At 40.7% G+C, this 12,375-nt stretch overlaps 1 protein-coding gene across 5 annotated transcripts in view; it reads left to right on the forward strand.

Annotated features, from left to right (window-relative positions):
• The first annotated feature begins 10,250 nt into the window (after positions 1–10,250).
• ADGRL4 (adhesion G protein-coupled receptor L4) overlaps positions 10,251–12,375 on the forward strand; it is an 89,597-nt gene continuing 87,472 nt past the window's right edge. Inside the window, exons 1-2 of one of the 5 annotated variants that reach the window (XM_088673897.1) lie at positions 10,336–10,511; positions 10,763–11,030. In XM_088673897.1, coding sequence (XP_088530023.1) covers positions 10,910–11,030 — 121 coding nt within the window. In that variant the 5' untranslated portion in view covers positions 10,336–10,511; positions 10,763–10,909. Of the gene's footprint in view, positions 11,031–12,375 lie in introns of all 5 variants that reach the window. The other 4 variants (XM_088673898.1, XM_088673896.1, XM_035122071.3 and 1 more) reach the window with 4 other exon arrangements.

Raw genomic sequence — 12,375 nt, forward strand, 5'->3', positions numbered from 1 at the left:
GGTGTGGGAAGGTGTCCAGCCAAATGCAGAGTGTTAACCTGAACTGATTTCAATGGATAAAAACTTTATCACTCCACCTTCCATTGTAGCCAATAGGGAAATTTCCACTGTTAGTAATGGAGCTTGATAAATTGTGCCCATTGACAATATCAATCCACCAGGTGGGTGAATAGTCCCCTTAGAATGACATTTGAAGCTGAAGTTTCTAATACATTATTTTTCTCCCTATTCTTTCTTGATTATATGAGGCATTGAGGGAAGACCATGAAATTATAATTTAAATATCCTGATAAGAATGGATTAGTTGTGTGCCATTTTTAGCTCTTATTACATTTTTGTCACCGGCCTAAGGCTGCAGATTGCGTATAAAGTATATTGGGCTTTAAATTCAATGATAAGTCATTCTTAGGAGAAAGAATTTTGTGATAACACAGGCACAAGATTAATCCACTCTGATGACAGCCTTACAAGTCTATCAGAAACAGAATAAGGTGTGAGATTTATCCATCCTATTGACAAGGACAGAGAAGGGAAGGGGAAATGGAACAAAATTAGCCTATTTGCATGACAACCTAAGACTATAATCATATGGTTCCACTCAAATCCTACAGTAATGGCCCACAAGGAAGCAGCATAAACAAGGCACATCACTTAAATCTGCAACGTACCCATCAACCTTTCCAGTCTTTCTACAGAAAGTTATCACCAGTGAATAAAAATTAATTGCAACTTCCCCAAATACATGATAAACACAGATGAATGTGTCCTACAACAACATTCTGTCTAGACTTCGCTTTACAAGTTTCAGAAAGGCAAGATCCTTACAATGTCGGGTGGGGGGGAGATGTCACCCTCTTTTCAATGGGCATAAATGACCTCAAATTAGGAGAGGTTTGTCACTCTAACTAGCTTTTGGGCGTAGCCCTGAATCTCCAGTAAGAGACGCTTGAGCTACATGGAAATAAAACAAAGAACTGAGTTTATGAGGAGTATGAGAGAATCTTTCATATATGAACTAAACAGGTCACAGAGATGCAAACAACTTGAGGAAGTGAGTCTGACAATATTCTCTGCTCTCCAAATCCCACCAAGCTATCAACAAGGTTCTTGAATAAGGATAGAAGGGAAATTTGATTTGGTTCATGTTTAAAGACAAACCTATCCAACTCACACTTTCTGAAACAGATGAACCAAAGTACAGCAGGCCTTAGAAATCTGCACTTCTCCGAATTTTGCAATGCAGTTCTCCAGCAAAGTAATGTTTACAGAAATGCATAGACAAGGGTAAAGTAGAATATGTTATATACTTGAAGGAGCATCTCCACCCCCATTGTTCTGTCCGGACACTGAGGTCCAGCGCCGAGGGCCTTCTGGCGGTTCCCTCACTGCGAGAAGCCAAGTTACAGGGAACCAGGCAGAGGGCCTTCTTGGTAGTGGCACCCACCCTGTGGAATGCCCTCCCACCAGAGGTCAAAGAGAACAACAATTACCAGACCTTTAGAAGGCATCTCAAGGCAGCCCTGTTTAGGGAAGCTTTTAATGTTTGATTAATTTCTGTATTTTAATATTTTGTTGGAAGCCGCCCAGAGTGGCTGGGGGAACCCAGATGGGCAGGGTATAAATAATAAATTATTATTATTATGTTCATGAAAATAACATAGGAAAATGCATTACATTGGGGGGAAATTGCTTTACAAAAATGATTATATTAAGAAAAAATGCATAAAGTTGCTGATGAATTTTCATTAAGCTTTTTGCTTTTTGTAAAATAAATAAGTCACAAACTGACATGGAAGTGTGGAGATCTAAATTTAAGATTGGAAAAATGAGAAGCTGAGGGAAATGAAAACTGACAGATTGCTCATCCCTAATCTTAAACACTTGGATAGTTCAGCTAATAATAATATCATTACTACTAAAAATATGATATAATTGCATTTATAATGCTTTCCTTGCAAGTTAGCATTTGTGATACTTTAAATAATATGTGAACTTGACACTTGGTCCTCACTAGAGTTACTTGATATCACAAAGAGGCCTCTTAAATGGCTGAAACGAGAAGAGGCAGGAATAAATTAAAGCAGCATGAACAGTGCTCAGTACTAAATTCAAAAATGAAAAAAACTCAACTCTTATCAGCCAGGACAAATCTAGATGAACATAATTTTGGAAGCAGTGGTGCAGTTAGGTAATAACAGTCTCCGGACTTAATGGTCTCATGGGGGTGGAGATGTTCTCAGATAATAACTTGCATTACTTCACACACTTCAAAATGTGGTAATCCAGCCCAGCTGCATTTGACAGCCCTCCTGCTAATTCTCGTGTACGCTGCTCCATACCTCTGCCCTGAAAGTCCTGCTGCCACAATGCACACCTGCATGTTGGGGCAGCAGTTTTCCATCCTTGGCTATGGTTGGGCTGGGACCATCTTGTTTTCCCTTAAAGCAATGGGAAGGAAACAGGAATATCCGGAGAAAGCGCATTCCACATAAAATTGTTTGCCACACCATCTTAAAGTGTGGTGGCTGATAAAGAATTTTGTACACTATACAAATATGAGTTGTTGTTAATCAATAACAATGGCAACAACATATTCAAATGTAATATCACAGTGCAAATAGCTATCAGGGCAAGACTTCAGGAACTGTAAAATCAAAATATGTATTTTTCAGGATCTTTATAAACAGCAGTGCAAGATTGAATCCAGTCTGTCCAGAGACTATCCCTTGAGTGACTATAGGCTTTAAACTACAATCCTATGCAGTGCTACTTGGGAGTAAGCTTTTGCTGCATATTCTTCAGGTCTGTCTCCCGAGAGGATACATTATTTAATAAATAAAATTTAATAGCACCTAACACTATTTCTACATGGTTCTGTACGTCTGTTTGACATTTCCTGTGTTCTTTTGTTGGGAGCTATAGCAACAGGTATGAAAAAGAAATTATTAAAATCACAACTTTTTTCAAAAATAGATGCTTATTTAATTTAAAACAGATCTTCTAGCTGAATGTCTACAAGATTTTACAACTTGAGTTATAACTTTCTGAAACCTGGAGTTTCTTCTGGAAATGATGGCAGGTGCAACAATGCCAAAATTGTGGGTAATTGTTGTGTTGTTTGAGAGGTCAGAATGGCACAGTTCATAGGGGTAAAGGTAAATATTCCTGACACCTTTTCACCTAACCAGTGAGGGGAAAATGGTAAGGTAGATGATGCTTTAAATAGAAAAGTAGTATGTTTGTTGAGAGGCTCTTTATGTGGGCAAGGAGCAATAAAACACAAAAGGGACCTTTAAAAAGTGCAAAAAACACTGAGGCCTCTTGGATAGTTCACAGAAAAACATCAGCTCAATAAGCTGTAGAAGTCGATATGGCAAATGGAATATAACAAACTATTAGAAAAGGGGGGGAAATACAGAAGGGATTTTGCAGCTGTGCAAACTGCAAATCCAGTACCAAGTTAGGTTGTGGTTGTCTAAATTTAAAGGTATGTGACCCAAGCAAGCTGATTTGCATGTGTATAGTCTCAACAGGAGTGGATGTACTTGGGGGGGGGGCTCTTGTCACAAATCAATCCCATGCCAACATCTTGTACACAAAAAAAGCTAATACATCAAAGAGTAGAAGCTTATTTTTAATAACTAAGTACCACCACTTTTATGCTACATCCTTATGTACACTTGCCATAGCTGCCAAGTTATCCCTTTTTTTAAGGGATTTCCCCTTATGCTGAATAGGCTTCCTCGCGAGAAAAGGGAAAACTTGGCAGCTATGACACTTGCTTGAAGAGTAAGCCCATCGAAACAACTAAAGTACTATGAAAGGTACAAGAGTCATATTTCTATGGTACAAATGCCAAATAGGATAGGTTTGTAGATGTAAACGAGTCATAATTATGGATCACAGAACAGTCAATAGGAAAGTGTGGCAGGCAATTTTCAGCAATTCCTCTTCACTCCTGCAACACTCTATTTAAAAATGATTTCATCAAAGGTTCTTCTCAGAGGCAAGTGACATTAAATCCAGTACAGTCTTTAAACTAAGATCTATTGCACTGCTTTGTCCAAAGTAAACACAGGCACTGCACATATAATTTCCTGCTTGTTCTTCTAAAGATGCATATCCATGAAAAATGTTATCAAGCCTACAGTTCCAATTTCTATAATTCAGCAGTACTAACTATGCCTTATCCAATAAATACTTGTTTCTCTTATTTTCGCATGAGTCCCTTTGCTCAGTAACGTGTTGTTGAAATGTGGTTCATTTAATATGCAGTTTCCTACACTGCAAAGTTAACAACAACAGCTACCAATGCTCATTCCTGTGTGAACAAAATTAAGGATGTACAAATGTCATTGCAAACTGATGTTTAATTGGTATTTAATAGTGCTTGGTTGTAAAGGTGATGTGTAAGTCCCCCTTGAATAAAATCAATAGTAGAGACTAACTTTATTCAAATGTCCAGGCACTCGTTAAGAATTTGCTGTATAGTTTTCAGTAGTAAGCCTCTTCGTGATTAATAGGGCTTGCTCCCCGCTAAATAGGTACAGGATAGAAGCTTTTTCTTCTTTTTAGGATTGGTATTAGTGAAAAGAAGGCTTTTGTGCCTTTAAAAGCTCTATTTCCACAATCAGGACCACCAGGACATAGCTCTCATACCATAGTAAATATGAAGTTGTATGGGGGCAGCGGGTGAAAAACTGGCAATAACTATACAGTATCTGAAACTTTAAGTTATGTCATTATCCCCGGCAGCCACTTTGTTATGCCATGCTGGGGTTGCCATATGTCAGAGAAATCCCAGACATGGCCTCTTTTGGGAGGGCAACCTGGTTACCCAGGTTTTTTTTTCATTTTTAACCAAAAGGGGTCTGTTTTTTGTTTGTTTTAAAAAAAATGTGTATGTAGGGTTGCCAGACTCAATAGTGGACAGGACTTCTGTGCCTTTAATTGCCCTGCTCTCTTTTGAGTCTGGAAACCTTAAAGAGAAACCAGCAGACCCTTGGTTCAATTTCCAAGCAAAGGGTCTGCTGGTTTCTCTTTATGGTTTCCAGACTCAAAAGAGAGCAGGGCAATTAAAGGCACAGAAGTCTTGTCCTCTATTGAGTCTGGCAACCCTATGTGTATGGGCAGCTCAGGTTTGAGAGCAGTGGCTGGGCTCTAATTCTGCATCAGGCTCTGGTTTTTTTGTGTTTTTTTTTGTTTTACTTTTTTGTGTACTAGGCTCTGGTAACTCCAGTTTTTTTGGGGGGGGAGTTGTGTGTGGGCAACTTGGGTTCAGGCTGTGGCTCAGGAGCGGGCGTTTGGGCTTTGACTCCATATTGCGGCCTGGCATAGGCGGGCAATCATGCAAAAAAAAATCTCAACAAGTTAGGGGCTCAACAACTGTCTGTATTTTTACTTCTTGAAATATGGCAACCCTATCTTGCCTCCATGACAGCCATTTTGTGACTGACTCCTTTTCTCACAATGTACCCCCTGGTCCAAAAAGGTTGGAAACCCCGGCGATAAACATATAAATCAATAGAAAGCATAATTGAATGCTATACTACAAGCGATAACATTAACAACAACAATAACTGATGACAACCCAAAACAGATTGCTATGCTACATAGAGGGATGGACAGCTCTTTTTCTGGTCTATATTTTCACTCACGATTCCATTATTTGCTACTTCCAGATTAATTTGCATTAAAACAACAACAACAACCCTCAAACTACTTTGAAACCCGAATTAAAAGGAATTGTGAAGTGTGCATTCTTTCCAAATGCATATTCAAATGTGTGTTATCTCTAAAAATAAAGTTTTAAATTCATATTTTGATACATTTAGACTGCTGACAACATTTTTCAACATTAGCTCAATTAGCTAAGTGCCAATTGACACATTATTCTGAGATGTGTAAATCAGGTAATTTCATATGGGAATTTGCAAAGGCCAGATTCCCCATGTGTTGTGAGCTAAGTGAGTATCTCTCATTGTTTGATAAATGGGATATAAACTCTCCCGTGAGATTGTGAGATTTAGTTTATAGAAGCCTGGGCTTATTGGACAATCACCATCAAACATTTTCTCCGAGCTGGCCTTACTTTCTGAAGAATCTATACAGAGTCTCAAATTAAAGATAGCAATGGAGTGGGCAAGAGACTAATGTGAATAGATGTTACTTTTGTTTTTCACAGAATTTCTACTGTCTCTGGCAATACAGTTGTCCCTTCAATTTCCTAATATATAATTAACCTTGAGACCATTTTGCAAAAAATTACACAACTCTTGGAAATGACTCTCTTTCTTTCTCTCTATACCAAAGTCTAAAGTTTTGCAGATTTTGACTGCATCAGGGATTCCCCCCCCCCCATCAGTGGCTACTGAGATTTCACAGCAATAAGAAAGTCTTGGCAACATTGCAGATTTCGAAGGCATTTTCTCACATGGTCTACTGTTCCTTCTCATGTGTCACTCCACTCTTTATCCCTATATACTGGTAGATATTATCACTAAATCCAGGTGGTTTTATCTCCCAAATGTCTCTAAAATCTTCCATTTCCTCTTCATTCTCACCACAAAAAATATAAAACTTGTCAAGTCCATCATCCTCTTCATCCTTGATTACTGCGACCTCATTTTCTTCAGGCTCCAGCTGATACCCTCAACATTCAGTTTTACCACTAATCTGTTGTGAAAATAATCCTCCATTAAGATAGTGCTCTGACATTCCCAAAATTGTCATCTCTGCTGGCTCCCCGTTGCCTGCTAACATCTGATGTAAGCTTCTCATATTATCCTTAATGGTTTTATGAGCTGACCCCTTTCCAGCTCCTCTCCGCTTTTCACCTTTCATTCCTACCTTCTCAGCTCATCTAAGCTCCTCATCAAGATCTTCTCTTTTTCTCTCTCTCCTTTTCACCTATGAGCTTCTTATGTGCTTTCCTCCTCTTTGTCGGTCCTCAAAAAATACTGTTGAAATACTACTGAAAACACACAAGGAACAGTTCCTGTGCATGTGTATATCTAACCAATATGGTAAGTTTCCCATTGCAAAAGAGATTAGAAATATGTCTGTCATGGAGCACAAGAATATAACGGGGTTCCTTGGGGAAATCTTTTTGTGGCGAGACACAAGTGAATTCTTAAATCCAATTCTTAGAAGGCTCGGAACAAGTGGGGTCAAAATTGATACAGTCTATTGAAACGGCACATCAGGCTAGTGATAGTGGAGCTGCATGTAGATTGGATATTAGGGCAACACCCACCCAGACAGGAAGCACCTATCAGAAAGTGTTATTGTCATAGCCAGGAGTCGGCTTCACCTGCTGAGCAGCAGCCTGAAGGAGCAGAAGGTGAAGTGCCTCCACCTGCTGCTAATCAGTCTTCTTGCTCTTGATGAGAACCAGCTGGCTCCAGCTTTCTTAAGCAGGGTTTCCAGCCTCAGTCAGTTGCTGGAAACCACATTTGTCATTCCAGGCCAGACCTTGCTGCTTCTTGCTAGGGTTGCCAGACTCAATAGTGGACAGGACTTCTGTGCCTTTAATTGCCCTGCTCTCTTTTGAGTCTGGAAACTTTAAAGAGAAACCAGCAGACCCTTTGCTTGGAAATTGAACAAAGGGTCTGCTGGTTTCTCTTTAAGGTTTCCAGACTCAAAAGAGAGCAGGGCAATTAAAGGCACAGAAGTCCTGTCCACTATTGAGTCTGGCAACCCTACTTCTTGCTTCTCGTGATCTTGGCTCCTCAGCTTTTTTTTTACCCCTGGCTACGTGAACCAAGATGTTCCTGACCTTAGGACTGGACTGAACCTTGTATACCAGGCGTAGGCAAACTCGGCCCTCCAAATGTTTTGAGACTACAATTCCCATCTTCCCTGACCACTGGTCCTGTTAGCTAGGGATGATGGGAGTTGTAGTCCCAAAGCATCTGGAGGGCTGAGTTTGTCTATGTGTGTTGTATACAGACTCTGCCTCCAGGCGAATGCCCCCTGAGACTCGGCTGGTTGGCTGGCTTCTCCCTCCATTGAGCTCTGCTATGGCTGGCTGCACAGGACTATAACAGCTTTCATCCCAGAAGTAGAACTTATTACAAAGAACATCTTCATGTCCTCTAATCTCCCTGGTAAAGGTCATTTCACTTCACATTTATTTGCTTCTGCAAGTTCCAGACAATCAAGCAAAGCAGAAACAGGAAAACTTGGTGCAGAATGATGTCATGTCACATGAGTCACTACAGTCCCATCCTAGATCCCTCACTTGATGAGGAAGAATTGGGATGAGCATGCTAACTTCATCCTCCCAGGCTGTCTTCATCACCCATCATGAGGTGGGGGGGGGGGTTATGTTCTGTAGTTGGGAGGCTGCTTACCTGTCATAGGTTCCATTTTCAATTTAGGACCATGGAGGATTCTGGTTCTAAAATGTGAAGGGAGCTTACTAGGGTTGCCAGACTCAATAGAGGGCAGGACTTCTGTGCCTTTAATTGCCCTGCTCTCTTTTGAGTCTGGAAACCTTAAAGAGAAACCAGCAGACCCTTTGCTTGAAAATTAAACAAAGGGTCTGCTGGTTTCTTTTTAAGGTTTCCAGACTCAAAAGAGAGCAGGGCAATTAAAGGCACAGAAGTCCTGTCCTCTATTGAGTCTGGCAACCCTAATGGCAGGTGTTGCAACCTCAGCAAATGGAAGTAGAAATGGCTTCTCTCCACTCTATTCCTGCAGACTACACTGTAGTCTGATGCAGGCAATGAGAGTTTTGCCTTCATAGAAAGAAAGCTGAATTTAAACATGGAGGGAAATGTGCTTGCAGCCTCCAGCCTACCAAGTAGGTGTGGAAAGAGGAAACACTGTTTTCATATTACTTTCTAATTTTCCCCCACAAAGAGAGATTTCCTGTCACTCTGGCTCTTGCCTGCTGTTACAGAGTTGGCAGACTTCCATGTGTAGTGACAGAATGGCTGCAGTTGTGAGATGTGTTTTGTCTCACTTAGCCTTTCAGAGCATCTTTTTTCAGAAGAACAGTAGTGCCCTCCCAAATGGGCTCCTGTCTTCCATAAACGTAGGAGAGAAGGTCATGTAGATGGATCTGAGAGGCCTGAATTCTGTGGTGACCAGATGGATATGGCTCTCAGAGATCCAGAAGGAAGAACTCTTTCACCTCAGCAGGGAAAACTAACTAGGGATAAGTCAGGATTAGAAAAGCTATGGATGTTCCATGAGAAAGTGGCCCAGTGGATGGAGCCAAGCTTACCAAGACAAGCTGTTAGGTGAAGAGAGCACAGGTGTGGTATTTCGGGGTCTGCCTACCCCACCTCACGTTCTGCTGCCTGAGGTACAGATAGCACTGGCAAGCTGTTAGAAGACAGAGCTGTATGTACCTGTTGCCCATAGATGCCCCACAAGCTAGCCTCCTGCCTTCAGGTGCAATGGAAGGTGAGGTCCAGTAAACAGTGTTGAAGGCCTACAAAGTCTAAAGCCTGACCTGCCATTGGGATGGGAGCTTCCAGCAGTACTCCTTTTGGAGTTATAACTAGTGTGGTATTTCACAATGCAAAGTCACCCATGACTGTGAAGCTGGTCCACACCTAGCACCACACCCAGTTGCTGCCTATCCTCAAAAGAAAAGGTTGTATGGTTCTATTCTTGGGAACTGTGCACTTCCTGATAATATCATTTATTGACTTTATACACTGTTTTCACTTTGGTTTTTTAAAAATCCAGCACCGTACAGAAGAATTCTTCATATAGGAAAAAAAATAGTATATATATTTTTAAATAGATTGAGACAGTCAAGTAATCTTAAAAGTTCTAAGCATTTCTTTTCCATGCATCATCTTAACTTGAGCACTGCATGGCTTTGCAGCTGAGTTCCAGTGGAATCAAAGGTGCAGAGGTAATATTATAAGATAGCAGCAACAGCAGCAGCAAGATCCTTTTCCCACCATAAACAAGTGGGATAGAAATATATTTTCAATGATAGTAATAATAGAATACAAAATTTAAAAGTGGTGTATAGCAGGAAGCAAATATATATCCAAGTGAAAGGGAGACTGGATGTGTGCTTGTCTGTATTACGTTGTCATATGCCCATTCTCTGTTAGGTGTAGCAAAATTCATCTTCTCCCCACCCCCAATATTACCCACCCCCTTCTCCCCACCCCCAATATTCTTTGTCACTTATCCTCTAATTATGATTACATCACCCCTTTAGGGCCTTAACATGTACCTCCCTGTTTAAGAACTCCCTGCTGGTTGTGAAATTCCTTGCTGCACATTTGGTTTCCTGCCTCCTTCCTCCCATGGCTTTATATCTTTGTTTTCCACACAAAAGAAATCTCAGTGGATTTCCTGTGCCTCCTTCTCATGCTGCTGCTCTTAAAGTGACTGAATTTCAGACTGCAATTGGGACACCTCTGGATAGCCAAGGAAAGCACTCAACACGGAAGCAAACTACAGATTTCACCAACTCTTTTGGGGTGCTAGAATTCTGATTTGCTCAACCTACTTCAGGCAAGGCTAGTGGGAATCTGGTAACTGCCTCACCATTTCTTACTGCTCGTTTTTCATTCCTGGCCTACTCCCCACAGCTTTCCAACTCCATTGTGATCTCCATCCACTGTGCTATCCTCAGTCTTTGGTTCTATCCCCGTATCTATCTTAAATCTTCTTGCTGATCCCTAACACTCCATCTCCTCAAACTCTTGTGCTCATGCCTGTCTCCTGCTCAAACACCTATCCTCACTCATATTCATTCATCTGTTTGATCAAACTTTCTACACAGTTCCTTTCCTGTGCTCTCCAGCTGATTTGCTGTTCAGCATTTTAGCTCACTTCATCCTTCCCTCAAAATATTTGAAGAAGCATACGGACAGGCAAATGGCAGAATAAAGAGCTTTGGCATTTTGCTGCGATCCCCTCTTCTAAGGGCATGTACACCCCTTTTGCACACGATCATACATTTTCCAGCAGGACCAGACATTTTGTTACAAAGGGATTCAAGACTGAGCACTTCCTAGAAACACCGCCCATGAAACTTCTACTGGTCCTAGGTAGGTAATTTTGTTTCATGAATGGTTAAGCTGTATGTAGGAGACAAAACTGGTGGGCAGGGTGTGGGAAAAGGGAAGAGAAAGTTTGGGAGATCCATGTGGGACAGCCAAAGCACAGTAACAGAGTGTCCCCGGCATCTGCAAGTAGGACTGGGATGGACCAATGGTCTGGATCTCAAGCAGTATCACAGGTCCAGCTTTGGAAGTTGCTACATCTGTTAAACCCATCTTGGCAAAGAAACTCCAATGACTGCAAGAAGACTGCCATTCATAGAAGTTGAATAATCCCCTGAGCTCAAATGAATTCTGACCTTGAGAAGGCAGAAATGCTATTGCAGTGGTGGCAGCGTGAATCTGAATATTATCCAGTTTGTTAAACCAAGGCCACATCTCACAGATGGCCAGATTCGGAAATAATAATAAGAGGTTTTCTGTAGGGAAGGAGCACATAAATAATGCATAATGTAATAGAGGAAGGGAACAGAATTATATATTTACAAAGTTGTATAATCATGACCTTTAAAAAAAAAATTGGGGACATTATTATTCATAGAAAGCTACTTCTTGTTTTTCCTGCAGTAATTAATCTTGGACATAAAGCACTAAGATGGTGATTCAAATATTAGAAAGTAATATTAGGGTTAGGAGTGTATTGTCCAACACATAGCTGCCAAGTTATCCCTTTTTTTAAGGGAAATTCCCTTATGCTGAATAGGCTTCCTCATGAGAAAAGGGAAAACTTGGCAGCTATGGTCCAACAACTGAAGTTTAGACTGCAATCCTAAGCACCCTTAAAAGATAGTAAGCTCCCCTGAAGTTACAGGGATTTCTCCTGAGTAAATGACTTGGTCTGCGTTGGTTGCATTCTGTATCCTTTTCCTTTGTGCTAATGCATTTATTTATTTATTCAGAAAATAGATTTGCCACTCTTCAGGGGGAGAAAGGAAAGCTCAGAGTGGCTTATGTGAAATAGTAATAAAGGTTGCTATTATGGGAAAATGAATTTATACTTAATGTTTTCAAAAGCAAACTTTCATACTGCCGAAACTCGTTGCAATCACCAGACGTAAGGAGAATTTGAAAATCGGCCTGGGCTCCATTATCACACTCAAGATGAAACAAATAGCTCAGATACTCCTACTGTAGCCTTGAAAAAACAGGGAAAGTGTTCTGAAATGATACTGCTATTGTGTGTAAATGTAATCTTCTATGAAGTTACATTGTTGGACTAGTGCTATGAAAAAATAATGTTAAAATGTTTGTTGAGGGGAGGGGAGGTGTCCTACAGATGTACAATGTTTTTTGTCTCCTCTGTTGTGTTCGTTGGACTAAGAACTATTTGCCA

This window comes from Zootoca vivipara, chromosome 7, assembly GCF_965207765.1.
Source record: "Zootoca vivipara chromosome 7, rZooViv2.hap1.1, whole genome shotgun sequence".
Taxonomy (NCBI): domain Eukaryota; kingdom Metazoa; phylum Chordata; class Lepidosauria; order Squamata; family Lacertidae; genus Zootoca; species Zootoca vivipara.